Here is a 23,334-nt window from a genome sequence, read left to right as displayed (position 1 = left end):
GTATTTGCAAATTCCTAATAAGCAGTTTAAAACAAATCCACCTTTGATATCTTTAGTTGCATGTACTAAGAAGTAATTGATTCTCAAATATCCTTTAAGAACACAAAAAAAACACTAAAGTTAATTTTCATAGCTTAGAAAACCTGCTGTGTGTTACATTAGAGAGTTGACAGGTTGCAAAGATTCTGCTGCAATTGAAAATAATAGGAAAACAGATTTCAGTGTATCTGTTGACATTTTGAAGAGTATTTTCTCCACAATGCCTATAGATACAGAAGTGGTTGAAGGCTTGTTTTAATATAATTTTACTGTTTGTAGAGTAAATATGTAAATATATTTGCCTGAATAGACTGGGCACAAGTTCACTTTAAAGAAACTTGCCTTTTGAGAACTATGGGCCATCGTTAAATTCCATCTACAAATGCTAAGCACCTGGCCGTTATGCTGGCCCTATGGCTTCAGGCTTTCTGTGTCCCTGACCTAGGACAAGTACTGTATGCAGATCTGGATAGGTGAGCCTGTTCAACCATGTTCAAGGGAAATTGAAAATCAGGGATTTTGCTAGCAGATAATAGGGAAACATGACATGTAAATATAGCTTAACCCTATTTTCTAAGCTCAGCAAACATTCACTTTGCTAAGTGAACCATAGCTACTTCTTTAGTAAATCAGCAAAGTGATGAAGCTAGAGGGTCAATATGACAGCCAGGCAAAGGTTAACTAAAGCAGATTGCATATTTCTCTTGTGAGAGGTTTTCTTTAAAATAATTATTTCCAAGTCATTTCTGCATTGAAACATGAAGCATCAATATGCAGAAGGGACTGCACATATTAATGGCTCCTAGTATGCACTACCCAAATAAAACCTGCAAATATGGCTCATGTTTTTGCAGCATGAGGTAAAACGTCAGCTTTATTGTGCTGGAATCATAAAGTAAACCTGCCACTAGAGAAACAAGGAGGCTGGCATTGCAGACCTATCTGGCAGCCATGCTGTGTCTCTGGAGTCCTTGACCTTATACAGATAAGTTCTGAATTTTTTTCTGGCTCATTTTTTCCAGTTCACTGAAGCATTTCTGTATCCTTTTTTCTGCATGGTAACAACAAAATACATCATTTAGCTGGCCAACAAAAATAATCTATAGCATCCTTTCATGTCATCTCAGAAAGTACTGCTGCTTAAAGTACATCTCCACCCTTTCATTTTGAAATGTTGGTCATGTGGGGAATGATTCTATCCCACAGTGGATTTGGGATCCCAGCAAAAACCTCTGGTCCACACCTCTTCATTGAACCTGTACCTTTATATCAACCTTTCTCAACTTTTTTACCCCAGGAGAACCCTTGAAATAATTTTTATGTCTCGGGGAACCCTTATTGAAAAAGAAAAAATTTTTAGGGTTTGAGAAAAACTGCCCCTTACATTGATGATCAGTGGAAAGAATGTCCCTGTTATAGTGATAACGATGTAATCTTTACAGACAGTTAAAATGGTCATGGGGATAAAGCAACTGGCTCTACCTAGTGACCTTGGACCTGGAACTATAGAAGTACCATCGGATGGGAAGTTAATCAGCCATAGCTCAAGGAACCCCTATCAACCTCTGGAGAAACCCTGGTTGAAAATGGCTACTTTATATATCCGTACAGTAGGTAGCTGATGACACCATTGAAGTCTTATGAGAGCCCCCAGTAGTTTAACAATATGCAAGTGCCTTCGAGAGAGCGATGACTGCATTGGGGGTTGGGGCCTCGATGGTAATGGACAGCAATAAGACCAAGCAGAGGACTGAACTCCTTGTTTGGCTTACAAGAAAAAAACATTGAGCTCCTGTTTAAAGTTATCATTCATGTGGTTAAAAAAAGGCTTGCCATAAATCCAGTGGGCTGCATATGACTGGTTCTCCAGTACTTGCTGGCTTTGATTATTTCCCAGCGTGCATTTTGGTGTCCCTTGAGTTAATGCTCAACTACAAATTCCAGCATATATTATTTAAAGAATTCTATTTCATCACAGACTAAAGAGAGGCAAAATCGCTGCCTTGTATCTTACAAACCGGATGAAACTAAAGAATTCTCTCTCCTTGACACTGACACTGATTTTCTTTTTCCTCTTTGCGTGAAAGCTGTTTCAGCACAGAAAAGTGCTCTCTACAGAAATCTTGACAAGAGCAGGCGGCCTTTAGAAATACATGGGGAATACATTTAAATATCGCAAGGTTTCTTGCCAAAACCATTACATCTGGGTTCCATGGAAAACAAGGAATTCCATGTGAGCTTTCATTATTTATTATGAAGCTCCAGGCAGTTGTTTAAGCGTTTGTAATCTGAACTGACCAACTGTGCATGTAACTAATTATAGCTGTTTATCAGAATGCAGCGTGGCATACAGAGTTAACACATTCAAGACTGTATGTGCATATTTCTGCCACTTAGTTTAGTATGTTAGGTTTTGATTACTGTGATCCCAAGCTATTACACTTGGCACTATAATGGTTGTAAAATCCCATAATGCTTTACACTTCACACTGCAATGAGATACAAGCATAATGCATTTTTTCTCAGTTTTCATTTCCTTGTGTTTTTCCATAACTTTGTTAAATACATTGAATTTGTGCTAACTTATTTTAATGTGTTGATTAAGGAAAATTGGTTAGATTTCTGTTATCTGCTTTCCTGGAGATTTACCTTCTATAGATGGAAGAACCGATCCTCTTCAAAATAAAAAAAACCTTCTTTATTGATACAAGCTAGACTCAACAGGCACACAGGCTGCTATCCCAATAGCACGCTTACAAGCTCCTGTTGTGTTGCTACTAGCAGGCATACTATGCAGCATTGGGCAGGTGCTTCAGGAGGCGTCTACTCTCTCAAAATGACTAACCAGTGCAGATGGGATTGAGCCTCTTCTGTACCACCAGTGCCCCTGTACAGTGGATTCACACATGCCGAAGAGTATCCAGCGCCTTTGTTGATGAAGCAGTGGTTGATTTGAGTTCCGACTGATCTATCTTTAGAGTCTTGAGACATTGGGGAAGATTTACTAAAACTGGTGCACTCAGAATCTGGTGCAGCTGTGCATGGTAGCCAATCAACTTCTAACCTCAGTTTGTTCAATCAAGCTTTGGCAATAAAACCTGAAAGCTGATTGGTTTATATGCAGAGTTGCACCAGATTTTGCACTCTCAAGCTTTAGTAAACAACCCTCATTCAGTTGGCATATGCCCAAACCCGTCGACTGGTTGCATGTATATTGAAGTATTCAGCTCAGTATTCAGAATTAGCTCTGTCATTCAGAAACACCTGCCAAGCATTCTTTTTTCAGCTCAGGCTAGTAAATTCTTAAAGCAGCAGTAAACTAAACAAAAACTTTTTTTTATGTTAATGGTAAGGCAATAACTTAAATGTACATATTTTTATCAGATCCACAAATTACTAGAATGAGAAATTCCTGCATGCATGGCTAACTCCTTTCCATAATCCTATATTGAGAACAATGCAGCCTCTGATGAGCCTCTAAAACATTTGTGCCAGGATTTACAGCATTAGGTAGGAAGCCATAGGCTCCCCGGGGCTGCAAGACCTGTCTTTACACAAATAACCATCACTACTGTCAGTCATACACATGAAGATTAGTTCTACAATGACTATTGATGAATTGTGGGTATAGCGAGCGCTCAGAAAAACCAGCCACTGGAACACTTCAAGGGATCACTAGACCTCATAACAAAGACATTATACATATATATAGTGCAGCGCTGTAATGTGATAAAATTTGTATAAATTCGTTCATAGAGTCTTTCTTGCAATAATAAAACCAAATATGTGCAGGCCTTCTCCTCATTAGGTGACTGGAATCAAAATAGCAAAAATGCGCACTCACCGACCGCACATTTTAAATGCGCCTGTGTATGATATTATCCAGAAGACCAGCCAGGTATGCAGCTCCAGAAACCACACGGATCCTCCCTCTCAAACACTGACATCCGCCTTGGGTGTAGCAATACCTCCAGATCCAGAGACCCTCTCGCCCCAAATGATAGGTAGACAGGGATCCCCCTTCTGGTTCCAGGTACCCCAAGAATGGAAGATGTAAATCTGCAACCCTCCAACAGGAGAGTCAAGAAAAAAGGGGAACGCCAATAGTGTGGTAGTTTGAAAACTTTATTGGAGCAAAAATCATGATGCCTGGGTCACATGCACATACACATACATATACCATTAGCCAATAACGGACAGGTAGGTATGAGATCAAAAATTGTACTAACCCGGCAATAGTAAAGATCAAAGACCACTGGACCTCCTCGTGGTCTCAGTGGTCAGGAAGTCACACTTGCTACTGGCTCCTCCTGAGGCCTTTCGTGCTAAATGCACTTCTTCAGAGGATGGACGCCACTAGCAGTGTGACAGCCAGACTTCCCTTTAAACGCGGTTCGCGCATGCGCGAAAATCCCGCTCTATCGTCCGAAGTTAAAAGAAGCGGTACTGCGCATGCGCGAATAGCCGCCATTTTGCCGTAGATCGCGGCTGTGCAGTATCATCGGCTGTGCCGTAGATCGCCGCCATATTGCCATGGATCATAAACAGCAGGAAATTCACAGCTGCTGCTAGAAATATACAGAATAGAAAGGCAGGTACATACTTAGATGCTGGTTCCTCATATATGGATGGGTACAGATACCTTCCCACTCCAAAAGGAAAGACCCGACCTAGAGCCACTTGTCAAAGTACAATGTATATGGGGGAATGCACCAATAGGTGCCGCAGAAGCCCTCTTTATAATGATTACTATCTCCATGGCATAGGGGCTATATTCTGTTATCCATAAATGAAATAATAAAACTAGACATCAAAACACCAAAAAATTTAACACACAGTAAACAATAAAGAATTATATACACAATAAAGTATACATATAATAAAAAACTTTTGAACACCCCAAAATTGCATCGTAGGCATCGTAAATTAAATTGGGGCATAATCTGTTAGTATAATAAAATTACCCAATTATGGGTCATAATATCCTAGTACCTTGTGGTTATATACTAGGGGCTAGTGTGAAAAGGGTGTTAATAACACAGGCTTGGTAGTCCTATATTATAAAAACTATATCCCATTTCACCAATTATAGCTCCCTACATTGTCCAGAACCTCAACATCAACCGGGAAGTCTTATGCCATTAAGCAGTGTATAACGTGTAATAGCAAGTTTGTAGTCTACCTCCTCAGTTGTCCCTGCAACAAGCAGTATGTGGGGCGGACAACCAGGCGCCTGAGGGACCGTCTGCGGGAGCATGTAGCCAACATCAAAAAAGGTTATAAGGACCATTCGCTATCTAACCACTTTAGACTGTTCCATAATAGCGACCCCACCTCTTTAAAGTTTGTGGGTATAGAGATGGTGTCACCGCATTGGAGGGGACTTCATAAGACCAGGACAGTATCGCAGGCTGAGACTCGTTGGGTCTATGAATTACGCACCCTTTACCCTCATGGACACAATGTGGAGGTAGATATCAATTGCTTCATTGCCAATAGCTAGGACATGGAGACTTCTCCCATAATTTCGGAATACAGTATAGTGCAGAGATTTTTATATATTTTTTATTTATGTAGTTTTTTATGATTATGATTGTTTATGGTCCTACCAAGGTATTTTAGTACGTAGCATGTGAATAGACCTTTTTAGTTCTGGACAATGTAGGGAGCTATAATTGGTGAAATGGGATATAGTTTTTATAATATAGGACTACCAAACCTGTGTTATTAACACCCTTTTCACACTAGCCCCTAGTATATAACCACAAGGTACTAGGATATTATGACCCATAATTGGGTAATTTTATTATACTAACAGATTATGCCCCAATTTAATTTACGATGCCTATATGCAATTTTGGGGTGTTCAAAAGTTTTTTATTATATGTATACTTTATTGTGTATATAATTCTTTATTGTTTACTGTGTGTTAAATTTTTTGGTGTTTTGATGTCTAGTTTTATTATTTCATTTATGGATAACGGAATATAGCCCCTATGCCATGGAGATAGTAATCATTATAAAGAGGGCTTCTGCGGCACCTATTGGTGCATTCCCCCATATACATTGTACTTTGACAAGTGGCTCTAGGTCGGGTCTTTCCTTTTGGGGTGGGAAGGTATCTGTACCCATCCATATATGAGGAACCAGCATCTAAGTATGTACCTGCCTTTCTATTCTGTATATTTCTAGCAGCAGCTGTGAATTTCCTGCTGTTTATGATCCATGGCAATATGGCGGCGATCGGGCGGCGCATGCGCAGTTTGATACTGCACAGCCGCGATCTACGGCAAAATGGCGGCTATTCGCGCATGCGCAGTACCGCTTCTTTTAACTTCGGACGATAGAGCGGGATTTTCGCGCATGCGCGAACCGCGTTTAAAGGGAAGTCTGGCTGCCACACTGCTAGTGGCGTCCATCCTCTGAAGAAGTGCATTTAGCACGAAAGGCCTCAGGAGGAGCCAGCAGCAAGTGTGACTTCCTGACCACTGAGACCACGAGGAAGTCCAGTGGTCTTTGATCTTTACTATTGCCGGGTTAGTACAATTTTTGATCTCATACCTACCTGTCCGTTATTGGCTAATGGTATATGTATGTGTATGTGCATGTGACCCAGGCATCATGATTTTTGCTCCAATAAAGTTTTGAAACTACCACACTATTGGCGTTCCCCTTTTTTCTTGACTCTCCTGTTGGAGGGTTGCAGATTTACATCTTCCATTCTTGGGGTACCTGGAACCAGAAGGGGGATCCCTGTCTACCTATCATTTGGGGCGAGAGGGTCTCTGGATCTGGAGGTATTGCTACACCCAAGGCGGATGTCAGTGTTTGAGAGGGAGGATCCGTGTGGTTTCTGGAGCTGCATACCTGGCTGGTCTTCTGGATAATATCATACACAGGCGCATTTAAAATGTGCGGTCGGTGAGTGCGCATTTTTGCTATTTTGATTCCAGTCACCTAATGAGGAGAAGGCCTGCACATATTTGGTTTTATTATTGCAAGAAAGACTCTATGAACGAATTTATACTAATTTTATCACATTACAGCGCTGCACTATATATATCTACAATGACTATTGGCCACAGCATTTAAAGTGGATATAAAAAGTTTACACACCCCTGTTAAAATGTCAGGTTTGTGTGACGTAACAAAAAGATAAATAATTTCAGAACTTTTTTCACCTTTATTGTAATCTATAAACTGTACAACTCAGTTGAACAACAAACTGAAATCTTTTAGGTGGAGAAAAGTAGAAATAAAAAAGTAAAATAATATGGTTGCATAAGTGTGCACACCCTTAAACTAATACTTTGTTGAAGCACTTTTTGATTTTATTACAGCACTCAGTCTTTTTGGGTATTAGTCTATCAGCATGGCACATCTTGACTTGACAATATTTGCCCACTCTTTCTTGCAAAAACACTCCAAATCCGTCAGATTGCGAGGGCCCTCTTCAGATCACCCCATAGATTTTCTATCAGATTCAGGTCTGGGCTCTGGCTGAGCAATTCCAAAACTTTAATCTTCTTCTGATGAAACCATTCCTTTGTTGATTTGGATATATGCTTTGGGTTGTTGTCATGCTGAAAGATGAAGTTCCTCTTCATGTTCAGCTTTCTAGCAGAAACCTGAAGGTTTTGTGCCAATATTGACTGGTATTTGGAATTGTTCATAATTCCCTCTACTAAGGCCCCACTTCCAGCTAAAGAAAAACGGCCCCAAAGCATGATGCTTCCACCACCATGCTTCACTGTGTGTATGGTGTTCTTTTGCTGATGTGCAGTGTTGTTTTTGCGCCAAACATATCTTTTGGAATTATGGCCAAAAAGTTCAACCTTGGTTTCATCAGACCATAACACATTTTTCCACATACTTTTGGGAGACTTCATATGTGTTTTTGCAAAATTTAGCCAGGCTTGGATGCTTTTCTTCGTAAGAAAAGGCTTCCGTCTTGCCACTCTACCCCATAGCCCAGACATATGAAGAATACCGGAGATTGTTGTCACATGTACTACACAGCCAGTGCTTGCCAGATATTCCTGCAGCTCCTTTAATGTTGCTGTAGGCCTCTTGGCAGCCTCCCAGACCAGTTTTCTTCTCGTTGTTTTATAAATTTTGGAGGGACGTCCAGTTCTTGGTAATGTCACTGTTGCACCATATTTTCTCCACTTGAGGATGACTGTTTTCACTGTGTTCCATGGTATATCTAATACCCTGGAAATTCTTTTGTGCCCTTCGCCTGACTGATACCTTTTAACAATGAGATCCCCCTGATGCTTTGGAAGCTCTCTGTGGACCATGGCTTTTGCTGTAGGATGCGACTAAGAAAATGTCAGGAAAGACCTACTGGAACAGCTGAACTTTATTTGGGGTTAATCAGAGGCACTTTAAATGATGGCAGATGTGTACTGACTCCTATTTAACATGATTTTGAATGTGATTGCTTAATTCTGAACACACCTACATCCCCAGTTATAAGAGAGTGTGCACACTTATGCAACCACATTATTTTAGTTTATGTTTACCTCCCCCCTAAAAGATTTCAGTTTGTTTTTTCAATTGAGTTGTACAGTTTATAGGTCACATTAACGGTGGAAAAAGTTCTGAAATGATTTATCTTTGTCTCATTTTTTACATCACAGAAACCTGACATTTTAACAGGGGTGTGTAGACTTTTTATATCCACTGTAGTTGCATAAACCCCTTGAAGTTGATCATTGAGAAGAGGGGTGACATACATTTCATAGCCATCATATTTCAGAGAATACAATGGCAATAGGCCTACAGTTTCTAACACAACCTATTCTTCTGAAGACAATAAGCTGGGTGTCAAAGTGTGAGGTCAGGTTCAGAGACCAATTGCTACAGCAGTTGTAAGGCTTACCTGAAACCAGCAGGATTGGTACACCAGCGTGTCACCCTGGGAATGCCGCAATTAAATGCTGCAATTAAACCATGGCAACATCTAATGTTTGTGTAGTATTATGTTCAACAGACTGTGTTCTTCTATTGTTGTGACTTAGATGACATTCAGAGCACATTTTATGCCCAATTCATGCAAAACTCCACGTAATCACAAGGGGTTCACATACTTTTTCTTGCAACTGTAAAACAAGCATGCTGTAAGAGAAGTCAGAAATTCTGACCTGCATACTTGTTTCAGGCTAGTGACTGGGAATGTAATTAGCGTGACAGCTAATAAAATACCATTTTAAGAAGGAGGTCAGCAGCGACAGCTTGTAAATTGCTGTTGCGACTTATGTCCTTTAAAGTGTACATTATTAGGAGCTACTGTTACCTATTTGTTTTACAGTTGAGCTCCAGGGTCAAGAAGTCTTTACCCTTGCAGTGGGTCACCTTTACAATGGTCAACTATTTGTTTTGCTTAGGAAATGATAAGTAAAGTAATGTACTTACCTTAATACTCGCTCCTCCCACAGATGGTGCTTTACTTTGCTGTTTGACATTCCCAGGTTGAATTTGGGCCCTCAGCATCCTCCCATACAAAGCAGGATTGCTGATCCTGCATTGTACGGGATGGCATCAGAGTGCTGAAAATGGCCAGGCAGCAGAGGCTGCAGGGGAAGGTAGCATGAAGAGGAGGAATCCTAGGGAGCGAGAAATACATAATTTTTTTCATCATTAAAAGAACAATTTCAAAACAATGCCAAAATAGATTCTATATACAGTTGTGTTGAAATGGGTGTTCCAACAAGACAACGACCCCAAACACACTAGTAAACGTGCAACATCTTGGTTCCAGACCAACAAGATTGACGTTATGGAGTGGCCAGCCCAATCCCCTGATCTTAATCCAATGGAAAACTTGTGGGGTGACATCAAAAATGTAGTTTCTGAGGCAAAACCAAGAAATAGAGAAGAACTGTGGAATGTATTCCAATCATCCTTGGCTGGAATACCTGTTCACAGGTGCCAGAAGTTGGTTGACTCCATGCAACACAGATGTACAGCAGTTCTCAGAAACAGTGCTTATACAACTAAATATTAATTAAGTGATTCAAAGGAAAGCAAAATCTTCAAACATTTTTCAGTTTATATAGTGAATGTTTGCGTTTGTAAAGAAGAATACAAACACTGCTATTTTTTTGAACAGTCTAACATTCACTTTTCTTCAATTTTGTTAGAGGAACAACACAATTTTGATATATTTTTCTTCATGTTTTGATTTGGAATAGAATGTGTAGTGTTCCCAATGTATTTGTGTGTATGGAAATAAAAGCTATTAGAAGGATTTTAAGCTTTATTCACTTTTTTCAACACACTGCTATTATTTTGAACACAACTGTACGTATTGAAATTTTGCCTGTTTACAAATAGAGAAAAGTAGAGTATCAGCTGCTCACCCCCAATATACTAAATTCAAGAGAAAATTACCCCCTTGGGACTTTAATGAAGCTAACAAAATGCCACACATATGTTTATATATAAAAAATGGTATACTTTATTTTACAAACTTTTTTCTAAAAGACTCATTACATAATAAAATCAAACTAGCAGCTCTGACACAATTTCTGCCACATATTCCCCTCTATAGGGTGAGAAAACAAGTTAGTACACAAAATATTCTTCAATTGGTCCAACGCGTTTCAATCATTCCAATCCAAGATCTTCTTCAGGGACAAGAAAAGAGGGGGATCTCTAAACGAACATATTCAAAATAATAAATCATTGTAATTTCATCAACAATAGTTATATATTCTCCATTATCATACTTACAAACCATCAATTGAACAACTAGCATGTATCAGAGCAATCCTAAAAACAATGGCGTTCACCACAGAATTGCGTACTCTGATACATACTAGCTGTTGAATTGATATTTTTTTATTTTTATCTTTTTCTTTATTTTTTTTTAAGATCAACCCTTATTATTAATATCTCCCCATACACAATGTATCGCCTTCACTTGTGAGACTACAGTGTCTCTACCAGTCCTACAGCCAGTGGTTACACCCTGTTTACAGTATATCTCTTTTCAGAGAAATACTGGTCAACCTGAGACTATAATCTCATGAGACTCTGACTTATCAAGTAGTAACCGCACATTTCCTCTCCCAGTGACTCAGCCCCTACAATCTGTGAGGCCCATCGCTCTTTAGGGATATCAGTCTTATCAGACAGGAACAGTAATGCAGTATGCCCTCTGTTGGGCAAAGTATGACATGATATTGTAAAACAAATGTCTTTTTTTAAGGACAAAGGCAGGGACAAAGTGAATCTAAATCAGTAAATTGATATATAAGTAGCTGATAACATACTGTATACAGTTTGTACGCAGCTCAGAAAGGGCACAATAGAAAGCAATGATTTTTTTGTCCTGCAGTGCAGGACATGAGTATAGGGCTTTAAGAGAGATTGCATTCTTTTTTTCACATCAGCACCCAGTGCGACACTACCGCTGTCAGCCTGATTTTACAATTCACATACTTTACAAACAATGCTGAACACGTGGCACTGCAAAGCAGATTTTCTAAGCTCTTCCTACAATAAAAGATGATTTTACAATGCTATTAGATCATCATTACTGAAGTTTGATTCTTTATCAGCATATTTGTTTCCCTTAGATATGTGAGTTGCATAAACCCTGTGAGATTGATCCAGTAAAACTGAAGGATGGAGAAAATTTAGAAACAAACAAGGTAAGCAAACTCTTACTATATTCATATATTTTCAAATTTATTTTTGTTTAAGTAGTCTCAGAATTGTTGTACCTGATCACCTAGTTATCACTGAAAATGTGGTGTATGTATTCATACATTGCAACATTGGACTTCCAGCACATTTTTCAGCCTGTGTAAACTGATTCAAAGTGAAAAATCTCACTTTCATAGACTATTGGTAATGTTTATAGTATAAATAATTACGTTACAGAGCCCTTTCTCCCATGGACAAGATTTTTTTTATGTGTCAGCTTCTCACCATACAACGTTTTCCATTTAAAGATGAAGTATAAGCTGCTTATATTTTTCCCCTGGTTCCTCTCTTGCCCCCCCCTATTAACATGCCAATTAAATTTTAAATAAAGTTTAATAAAATGTTTTTTCATTTCATACCTTATTATTTTGAACTTTAGACCCTGTGATGTCATCCCAGGGTCTCTGTTCTTTTCTATGTAGTGCAAGCAGATCTTGGCTGTTGGGAGGGACCAGCAGGATGCTGTACATAGATAACATCCTGAAAACATCACAGCATCCTGTCTCAGTACTCCTCTTAAGAGCCCTCAGCTCTGAGACAAGCAGTGGTCTGGCTCTTGGGAGCAGGTATGCAATAATTAAAATGTAATCAAAATGCCTTGATGTGTGGATATCAGTCTAGAGAAGTGGGCATTTCTAGGCAGGCTGCTTTTGTATGGAGACTGCCCTAGATAACACCCATATGTGAATATGAGCCTCTGAAAGAACTGAAATTTAATGAATGAAACGGATGGGCCAGGGACAGTAAGTTGAAAAGGGCTAGATGATGATGGATGTCCTCCAGCCAGGCAATGAGGTGGGTTCTATCTACCTTGCTGCAATTTCTAATGTACACTGTGAGAAACTCATAGTATGCAGTGAAATCAAGACATTTTGGTAAGGGAGAGGAACCTATACTCCTGTGCAAGACTGAAGGAAATGTTTTAAATATATTCTAATATATAATAATACTTTAAAGTGGTTGTAAAGGCTCAGTGTTTTTCACCTTCATGCATCCTATGCATGAAGGTAAAAAAACCTTTTGTGTGTAGCAGCCCCCCCAATAACTACTGGATCCCCACCTTGATCCAGCGATGTGCACAAGAACCTACTGTCAATCACAGCCAGTAATCCAATCAGGTTGTGTCTGTGTGTGAGTGGGCACACAGAGCAGAAGCTTGTGAGCGAGCCTGCTGGGGTGCCCCTATAGCAAGCTGCTTGCTGTGGGGCTCTTGGCAGGAGGGAGGGGCCAGGAGGGGGGCCCGAGAAGAGGAGAAGGGCTGCTGTGTGCAAAACCATTGCAGAGCATGTGAGTATGAAATGTTTCTTATTTATGTAGCACTACTGCCTTAGGAGTCACTGAAGACTTGAGTCCACTTATAGTTCTGCACAGCCAGGCAACACTCTTTTTCTTCAGACCTTGCACACAGGAGACAGTAAACAGTCCTTGAACTTGTTTTTTGGATTTTATTAAGGAGTATTGAACTTAGATGGGGTTGAGGGGTGTATGGGATGCCCAGGGGAACTGTGAACTAAGGACAAACTCCTTATCAACTATAAACAAGTCCTGTTGACAAAAATTATCTTCTTGGAGAGCTCTCCAGTCCTCCTCGTGTACCACATCAGACCACAGATGAAATCTCCTTTTCATCCAACTGCCTGAAGGTAAACCTTGGGCAAGGGGACCTAAAATATGCCACTTAAAAATCAGCAGTTTCAAATGGGGACTAGTCATGTTTCCAGCCAGAATGTCCTCTCCCCTTATCTGGCCTAGGATGTGTGAGATTACTCACCCAGGCCTCTCCTGTAAGCTTATGGGTTGGTTGCTGCCCTCAGGCTTTACACTGGGCTGGCTCTTTCCTTGCTTCGCAGGCTGCCTTCTCGGGACTGTTGAGGCTGAGAGAACCTCCCATTCAGCTCCTCTGCCTGAGGTCCCTCCCTGGGCCCCTTCCCAAGCCCCATGCTCCATCCTTCTCACTCCATCTTCCACCCAAACTTTCCTGCTGCTGAGCAGGCTCTAGCACACTTAAAGGCTACCCTGGCCCCATACCAAGCCTCCTACCTGGGGATTGGCCAGGATCCCTTAAGTGTGCAGGCCAGCCCCTCCCCTCCACCCACTGCTTCTAGAATCTTCTCCAAGATCCGAGAGCAGGGGGAGGTATCAGGGAACTGACCTGCTGAGCCTCTCAGCTCTAACCTAAAATAACCCTTTGACTCAGCCCAGGCTGCTATTCAGCCTTTCTAACCAAAAACCTAATCTAGCTCCCCCTAGCTACCTTGGAGGGTGCTACATTTAAAAAAAAAACAGAGCCTTTACAATCACTTTCATTTGGTAGCAGATTTTAAAAACATATATTTTTATTTTATTGGTTTTAAGGAATCACAACAAATATACTTTTTTCTGCATTTTTTCCCAGAACAACTTAACTAGTACTGCCCCCCAAGAAGTCAAGATTCACCTTTCAGTTTGGAGAGTTTTTTTCCTGTCAGACATTACTTCGTGATATACACTGGAAAAAATATGTTTGCATAAATTCAGTTCATAGATTACAATTAAAATAAGTTTCTATAGTCAGGAACTAGCATGACAACACCATTTTCTCACGCTGCATGCCGTTGTGCCTACTGCCTAATATAAACCAAAATTTCAACAGAGAGAATAGGGCCTTCTTGTCTTAAAGTCAGACAGGGAATATCAGAGGCACCATTGGACTACATAGGAAATGTTAGAATGTAATGTAACCTTGCAGCATCTACTAAACCTGTAATATCAGTTTTAAGTGGACTAAACTTTTAACTACTTCAGCACTTTGTCTTGTCACTTGGAACTTTCAGAGGTGCATTGAGTGACACTGTACCTGAAGAAAAAGTTGTCTTCCATAAATAAGCTATTAATGACATTAACAAATATGTATCTTGAAGTACCATTTAGGATTTCTAACATTGCATTAGTATTTGTTGCAATAATATTGCAGAGGCTTATTTCAGAGGCTGACTACATACCTTTCCCTGATTACTTGATTACAGATATATCTTACATACATTTAGTTGCTACATTGGAATAGATAGATAGATAGATAGATACTACTACTATTCTTGGGGTTTATTCACACCTACACATCATCAACATCTCACCTCTGCACATTAATGCACATTGCAGTGCCATTCATTTTCAATTGCACACTACCCCAACACTCATTCAAAGCAAATGTCTTGCAGTGCACAGTAGCCCACTTCTATGCATGTTAAAAATGAGTAATTCTACTTGGCTGCTATGAACATAGTTGGGGTACCCTGTTGCATGCCCTTAGGTTGTGATGCTATCACAAGTGCTTCCTTAAAGGGATTTTTCTGACTCATAGTTTAAGGTCCCTTTCACACAGGCCATCCGATAAAGAAAAAGCTGATAGGTGGACCTGATCAGATAGTTCATGTATTCCTAAAGACCAGCGGGTGTAAACAGACTTGTGTTTGTTTATACCCACCTACCTCCAATCTGATCTGCTGAAGGAAGGGTGTTCTGTCTCCCTCCCTCTAGGTGGATCGATCAGAGGATAGTTGGATGTTCTCAGACAGCTTGTCCATTTACACCCGGCTGTCCATAGTGCAGAGTGGGCTCTGCCCATGTCCACTCGGCAGAAACTGAGCCGACACAGACTTGTCATCTGCCTGCTCTACTCTGATCAGCAGGGAATCAGTGGACAGATCCCCCACTGAGCAAATCAGAATCCGTCCTGTGTGAAAGGGGCCTAAGGGCTCTTTCACACAGGCACACAGATCCATACACTCATGCGGAGGGTCTTGTTTATCCACCCTGGAGGTACAGGTTGGCTGGACAGTGCGTGCAGCCAGCCTGTTAAAATCAATGTCAGGCTAATGGTTGCACAGATCTTAATGCACATCCTTGCATGCACACAGATACAGGACTAATGCATGTTTCTGAATGCTGTCTGTGTTCAGAGCCATGCATCAGCCCTGATGTACACGTAAAGATGTGTGTGAAGATTTGTGCAGCCGCCAACTTGTCATTGATCTGTACCGGTATATGACCCCATGTATATGAGGCCTAAATTGGGATAATTGATTTGAACAGCACTTTTTCAATAGAAGTAAAGACTAGACAACTCACTTAACCACACTGCAGTATTTGGTTTTGTGGCAGCACCACACGTAGAACACAGTGGCAGTATTGCTAAGGCACTCCTAAGGCCATACAAATTGTTTCTTGGTTTGTTTCGGAGCTTGTGATGATCTTATAAACATATGTTCCCTAGTATTAGTTAGTTCAACTGGACTTGTTTAGTAATGTTGAGTCGGCATCTGTGGTTAAAGCGTAGGTGGTTCTTGTAATCCACAAGTTTTCTTGCTATTTTCTTATATTCCATGCCAGTTTCTGTGTGTACTTCCCGGAATGATTGGCAATGTATATGTGAAGGTTTTATTTATACTGAATTGGGTAGAGCTAGCAGTAGTTGAACCTTACAAGACTAGTTGTATGCGACCAGTTCAATACTGGCTAGGACACTATCTGGATGACGTTTGCATGTTCTTCCTGTGTTTCCATGGGTTTCCTCCACACTCCAAAGACATATCTAAAGGTTAATTGGCAATTGTCTAACTTGGCTCTAGTATGTGGGTGTATTTGTGTATGCAAGTGTGATAAGAACCTTGGATTTTAAGTTCCCGGAGGGCAGAGACTGATGTGAACATACAGTATGTTAATGCCTGTAGTAATGATACTATCTTCTCCTAGAACTAAAATTGGTTCAATCTTTATTTTGCAAATAGTTACTTGCATTTTACATCAGGAATTTGTCCATATTTATTTCGATAACAATCTCAGCAGATTATCATTATGCATTAAATACCAACAGTATACACAGTTTACTATACTTCAGTTATGGATGAACACAGTGAGTGATGGGTACCGATCACTCATTATGTTCATTCAGGAAAGGAAGGGGCTAGTAAATGTGAATATTTGCAGGGCCCTTCCCACACTCTCCATCCTGAAGGAACGTATGATTGTGTGCTTGCAACTGCCGGTGACAAGGAGAGGAGGGAAGCTGGCAGCACTGCAGCAGTGGGGGGACTGGGCAGCAGAGGGAAATGTATGGTGCACAGGGCGGGTGATGGGTGCAGCAGGGGGGCAATTACTGGAACCGATCCCCTGTATGTGTATGGCTCTCTCTGCAGCAGCTGAAAGCCAGCGAGGAGGAGAGGAGAAGTAATCCGCTTTCAGCTGGTGCAGTGAGAGCCATACAGGGGATCAGTTCCAGTAATCCCCCCGTGTGTGCCGTGCTGATCACCTTCCCTGTCCACATTCGATCCACTCACCTGCATGGGCCCCCCTGTTGGCCTAGGCCCCATACAGGAGGACTGATGGTACCCCCTTATCCATGGCCTTCCCTATATCTGTCTACATCCTAATAAGATGAAAACAGAAAAAAGTGTTCACTTGTGCCTTCTCCCCTGTGTACTCAGGAGATGTCTAATAAGTCATTATGCCCAAATTTCCTGGAAGGCGGGCTGCAAAGTCCCATCCTAATATACAGTATGCAAGTGAGGTTACCCTCTGGACTTAATTTTGTTTCATTTATATAAGCACACATTTCTGTGGCCTTTCTTCTTCCCAGGAATGTTCCCTGGGCAATGTCTCCTGTTATTTTTGTTTGTTGTACCTGTGCATTGATGTTTAGGGAGCATGGAGAAGGTGTGGTAGGGCAAGGCTTTGATAAATTATTATTTCCTGTCCACTAATTGGGCAGCATTATCTCTGAGGTTAAGGTTGTCATTAGCAGTACTAGATGTACTAGTAATTCCTCTTCCAGGAATCATTCAATAATCAAGAGGAACTTTACCCATAACAGTGTGATTACAATTAATGTTTAACAAAAGAACATATGTTCTACACTAATAATTATGCTACTAAAATTAGTGTGTAATGTAAATTACCTCCAGTATTACTCCTGTTTCTTATTGTGGGAGGCTGCCATTTTGTTGAAGCCCAGAGCAGTTTGGCTTTTAGTGACTCACTGATTACAGGACAACTGAGCATGTGCAGAGTAGGGTGAGACAATGCCTTACTGGATTTTAAACAATATAGGCACTTATTTTTAATGTTTTACATACCAGCAAAAGGAGCCATCATGAAGTTATGTATAAGGACTTATTTTTTGACTAAAGTTCTACTTTACTGTTAGATTAAGGCAATTCCCACAAACAGGTGACAACTATTGTGCTGTAAATGATTTCATTGAAAAAGTTCAAATGATTCACTCCCACAAACTAGTTGAACACACCACCCCTTCCCCTTGCAGACCATATTCCAGGCCAAATTGGCACCTTAGTGATTCCTTACCCACCTCAGAAGACTCCTTACTGAAAATACAAATGTCTGTTGCAAACTATTTCTAATCTAACAAAGACTCTTATCTCATTGTTAATCCCTCTGCTGAGCACACAAGTCCACCATCAGAGGTGAAATCATAAGCTTAGCAGCCTCCCTTAAAGGGGTTCTAAAGGCTCAAGGTTTTTTACCTTCATGCATGTAAAAATCCTTCTGTGTGCAGCAGTAACCCCCAGCCCCCACCGTAATACTTACCTGAAACCCATCACGATCCAGTGATGTGCATGAGAGCCTCGGCTTCCCATTGGCTGAGACAGCAGCGGGAGATTTTGGCTCCCGCTACTGTCAAGTCACAGCCAGTGAACCAATGAGGAAAGAGGGGCCAGGCCGGGTCATGGCTCTGTGTGTGAATGGACACACAGAACAATGGCTCGGAAGCAAGCCTGCTCGGATGCCCCCATAGCAAGCTGTTTGCTATGGGAGCACTTGGCAGGGAGGAGGGGCAAGGAGTGCTGCCAGGAGACCAGAGAAAAGGAGGATCAAGGGGAACAACTCTTCCCAAGCATGTGTGCCATTTTGGTTTGTCAGTCAAAGCTGGGTAGAGATGGTAATGGTTGAGAGAGAAGAGACCTATTACCTTTATAGAGTGATGTGCCCATCTATGACCAACCATAGTTCTGAAAGAGCCAGCTGGCTTTAAAGAAACTTCTAATGAGAAAGTTTGAACTTCCTCATCCTCATGCTGACTTCCTCATCTAAAAATGCTAGCCTCCTGCTGTCAATGGGTTTAGTACTTTCTGAATCAATGAACTGGAACGAGTAAATGGATTAGAAGTTCTGACTTTCCTGATCTGCATACTGGATCTGGATTGGTGTCTCAGAAAGTATGTTATCCAGACTCAGCCTGGCAACTAGCATTTTCATCGGAGGGGGACAGAACTGTATAAGCCTACATATTTCTCCAAGTGTAGCTTTTTTCACTTTTTACACCAGCATATTTATTATTCTCCTTTGGGTTTATATAGGAAAACTTGAAGAATTACGTTGACCAGATCTTTAACGTCATTACAAAATCAGGAGTAAGCTGCCCTACTGTCATGTGTGACATTTTCTTCTCTCTGAGAGAATCTGCAGCAAAACGCTTTCAAGGTAAGCAGACATCAAACTTCTTGTACAATGCTGTATGTTGAAAGAATGTAAAGAAGGCAGAATACGTAGGAAGCTCATCTGGCATGTCTTCCTTCCTGCAAGCTATGTGTGAGACCAAGAATTTGCTGTGATTAGTGCATTTCATAAATACGGCGAAGCATGAGAAGTTCACATACTATGATAGATTTTACGCACTGCTGGGCTTCTGGCCTGCTTTGAGCTCATTTCACCATGTTTCCCAAGTCCTTTTTATCAGAATGCCAATAAACTCACTGGAGTGCTTCATCCAGCAAGATTAAAACCCTTCTCACATCTTCTCAGCAGTGACAAGCCTAAACCAAGTCTGCCTCTGTCCAGACTGTGTGTTTCTACCTTACCAGGCAAATTCTTTGTGGTGAAATCAAGGAAAAGGCACAGGAACAGCCCAGTGTGTACAGTCTTGAGAGTCTCCTTGGAATCATGGAAAATAAAAACCTCTTTGTAAATCTTTAGCATCATCCAGCTGTTTAAAAGTGCAGACTCACTGGGAAATGGTTGTTGTCTTTGTAATAGAACCAAGGAACTCAGATCGGTCACATGCTGAGAGATGTGTAAGAAATTCACTGTTAACTGCACACATGCCGGCCTTTGTAAATTTCAAAGATATACACTACAAGTACTTAAAATGTTTCTTGTATCTTTATTATGTAGTGTACAGCTCTGTATTTAACCTCCCTGGCGGTATTCCCGAGTGTAGCTCGGGGTAAAGTTTCAGTACCACAAGCGGTAACCCTGAGCTACACTCGGGCTTACCATGCAGCGCTGCTCCGGGATCCCTCAATCACTTACCTTGTCCTGCGCTCCCGCGATGTCCCTCCTGCAGTGTCCCCTGTAATGTCCTCCGGCGGATGCCGGCATCTGTCATCTGGGTTCCGTCCCCTGCGACATCGGGACGTACGGGGATGGAACTGGCGGGAAATTTGAAAATTACAAAAAGTGACATTCACTAAGTTCACTAAAATCACATAGTAAAACATTACTGTATCAAACCATTTTACATACATTTTGTCCCTAGTGCTTTGTCCTGTGCCCTGTCTGCATTTTTACCGTTCTTTCTGCCTGGAAACTGAGAAACATCCATGGCATCCAAAAAGCGTCCCTTTAGGTCAAAATCGGTTTTAGACCAGCTAGAGAACAGCGATAGTAAATTAGAACCACTTGCAGAATTGAGTGATAATGATTTGTGGGGAAATTCGTCATCAGACACTGAAAACGATTTTGCGACTAAGATCAGTGATGTGCAAACTTGGCACTCTATTTCAAATTTCAGTGTTTTTGGTTTGATTATATTTTTGAATTAAATTTATTATTATTATTATTATTATATTATTATTTTTATGATTATTTATTAAATTATAATTTATGATTTTGTGTTTCAAATTTTAACATACCCAGGATGTTTACTAGACTCTTGTTCGGACAGATTTCAGTGAGTTATTCCTAAAAATTACAGGCCTACAATGAAAAAAAATACATATTTCCATGCACAAAAATGTACCGCTTTGAGCACAGAAATATGGATATAATCAGACCGCTAGGGAAGTTAAACTTTTTTTGTGGTTAAATAGTTTATTAAAATGAAAGCTATATTCCAAACAGTATATTTTCAAGATTGCTAAATGATGGGTTTGATTTACTAAAGGCAAATGTGCACTGTACACTTTGCAAGTGTAGTTGAACGCCTTTTCCCCAGAGCTTATTGAATGCGGTGAAGCTCTGCTGATTTCCATCATCCAATCATGTGCAAACAAAAAATGCTGTTTTTTTTTATCTTCCATGCACCATTCTTTAACTACCTGCCAACCGCGCTATAGCCGAATGATGGCTACAGCATGGTTGTCCAGTTCTGGGAGGGCGTAATATGACATCTTCCCAGAACACGCCATCCCGCACACCCCCCAGGGGGTGCACACCCAGCAAATTCCGTGATCGCTGTGTCCTACAGACACAGCTGATCACGTGAAGTGGTAAAAGGCCAATCACAGCGGCATTTTACCACGTGATCAGCTGTGTCCAATGACACAGCAGATCCCCGGGTAAATGCAGTTGCCTGTTATCAGCTGCACTTTCCTCATGCTGTCACAGCGTGAGGAAAGTACTGCCGATAACCGGCAATTGTCAGAGGACGGATTGGCACCGATCATCAGGGCACTGATGATCAGTGCCCAGCAGTGTCACCCACCAGTGCCGCCCACCAGTGCCCAGCAGTTCCGCCCACAAGTGCCCATCAGTGCCACCCACCTGTGCCCATCAGTGCCACCCACCTGTGCCCATCAGTGCCACCCACCTGTGCCCAGCAGTGCCCCTCGTCAGTGGCACCTATCAGTGCTGCCCAACAGTGCCATCCATCAGTGCTGCCAGTCAGTGCCCAGTCAGTACCTGCACTCAATGCCACCCATCAGTGCTTCCCATTAGTGCCGCCTATCAGTGCCCAAACGTGCAGCATCATCAGTGCCAGCTCATCAGTGCCACCTATCAGTGCTGCCTATCAGTGCCCATCAGTGCTGACTATCCGTGCCACCTCATCAGTGCCTATTTGCAAAATGTTATAATAGAAACAAAGAAAAACTTTTTTTATTACAAATTTTTTGCTTTTTTTGTTTATAGTGCAAAAAATAAAACACCCAGCGGCAATTAAATATTACCAAAAGACAGCTCTATTTGTGTGAAAAAATGATAAAAAATTCATATGGGTACAGTGTTGCATGACCGCGCAATTGTCTTTCAAAGTGCAACAGCGCTGAAGGCTGAAAATTGGCCTGTGCAGGAAGAGGGTATAAGTGCCCTGTAGGCAAGTGTTTAAAAAGTGAAGCTTCATCACATACATGAAAGAGTTACTAAACCCAGGACCCTGCATTCACTATATCTGGTCTCCCACAGTACACAGAACATTGAAATGCAATTAAGTGTAAATATAAACTGCTAAGTACCTTTTCTCATCAGCAGTTAGAGCTGTCTTGTGGCTTCTATCAGTGTTCAGCAGAGCACATGTTTAAGCTTGTAGGAGGAGTTTTCATTTTGCTCCAGGAAGATGCAGAACCCCTGACCTCTGTCTGGACAATGTTGATTGGCCATGTGCTGATCACATGCACTCTCCCAAGGAAAAGAAAGAAAACCTCTGTAGCAATACACGCCAAACTGAGCATGTGCCGAGTGACTCCACATGATATGTCTTATCCGGAGATAAGAGGGGGTCACTGGTATAAGGGGAGGATCAAAAGTCAGGATCAAACAACCTTTTTACACAATGCAGAGGATTAACCCCTTAGGTTCCACAGTGAGTATAACAAACATGCTTTACTGCATATACAGACTGATTTTACTGGGTTGGGTTTATTAACACTTTAAGCTGTGGGGAAAATGAGTGCAACTGCAATTTGCAAAGTGCACAGTTTATTTACCTTCAGTAAATCAACCCTTTATGTCTTAAGTAGCTGATAAATAGCTATACTGCACCCTAGTTTGCTGTCCTTCTTGAATAAATGGACCTGTGTTTACCACTTTAAATGCTGATTAGCAGTACTGTGAGCGGTGCCAGCACTTTCATTAGCTGAGGTTGACTGCTGCGGAAGTTAGAGACCAGCAGTGGTCATGCACTCATCCAAAGACCCTAACACTTTGCTTTTTTTTTTGCACCAGCACTCTATATTTTTATGTCTAATTAAAGCGTGTAGCATTGTTTTTCATGCAGTTGAAATTAAAGTGGAATTGCTGTCAAATACTACTCTTAAAAATGCTCCCTCGTCCTTCATAACACCTATTTTGACTGACGTGGAAGAAAAAAATCTGTATGCTTGCTTATTTTCAGTCCATTCTGGTTCGGTCACATGATCGGTTCTCCTCTGTCAGTCAGTGCCAGCTGCAGGGGAGAAGAGGGAGTGCTGACAGTGGATGGGCCATAATAAGCCTACGGGTCACCACTCAGGCATTACCAGCCGTTGTTGAGTACTCGTTCTATTCCCCTGGAGCTGCCACTGTCTGACACAGGGGTGATCAAGTTAGGTTGTGACTGGAATTCTACTTTGAAGTGGTTGTAAACCTCAGACAAGAAATATGAATAAAGCA

The 23,334-nt window shown here is 41.2% G+C and overlaps 1 protein-coding gene across 2 annotated transcripts in view; it reads left to right on the top strand.

The window, feature by feature from the left end:
- The window catches only part of RASA3 (RAS p21 protein activator 3), a 288,551-nt gene that overhangs the window by 231,076 nt on the left and 34,141 nt on the right, over positions 1–23,334 (top strand). For both annotated transcript variants that reach the window (XM_089688122.1, XM_089688121.1), the window contains exons 13-14: positions 11,625–11,699; positions 19,107–19,230. In XM_089688122.1, the coding sequence (XP_089544248.1) occupies positions 11,625–11,699; positions 19,107–19,230 (199 nt within the window). The remainder of the gene's footprint in view (positions 1–11,624; positions 11,700–19,106; positions 19,231–23,334) is intronic.

Source organism: Staurois parvus, unplaced genomic scaffold (assembly GCF_062004578.1).
Source record: "Staurois parvus isolate SC_StPar_1 unplaced genomic scaffold, SC_StPar_1.0 ptg000446l, whole genome shotgun sequence".
NCBI classification, from domain to species: Eukaryota; Metazoa; Chordata; class Amphibia; order Anura; family Ranidae; genus Staurois; species Staurois parvus.
This window is presented reverse-complemented; position numbering and strand designations above follow the sequence as displayed.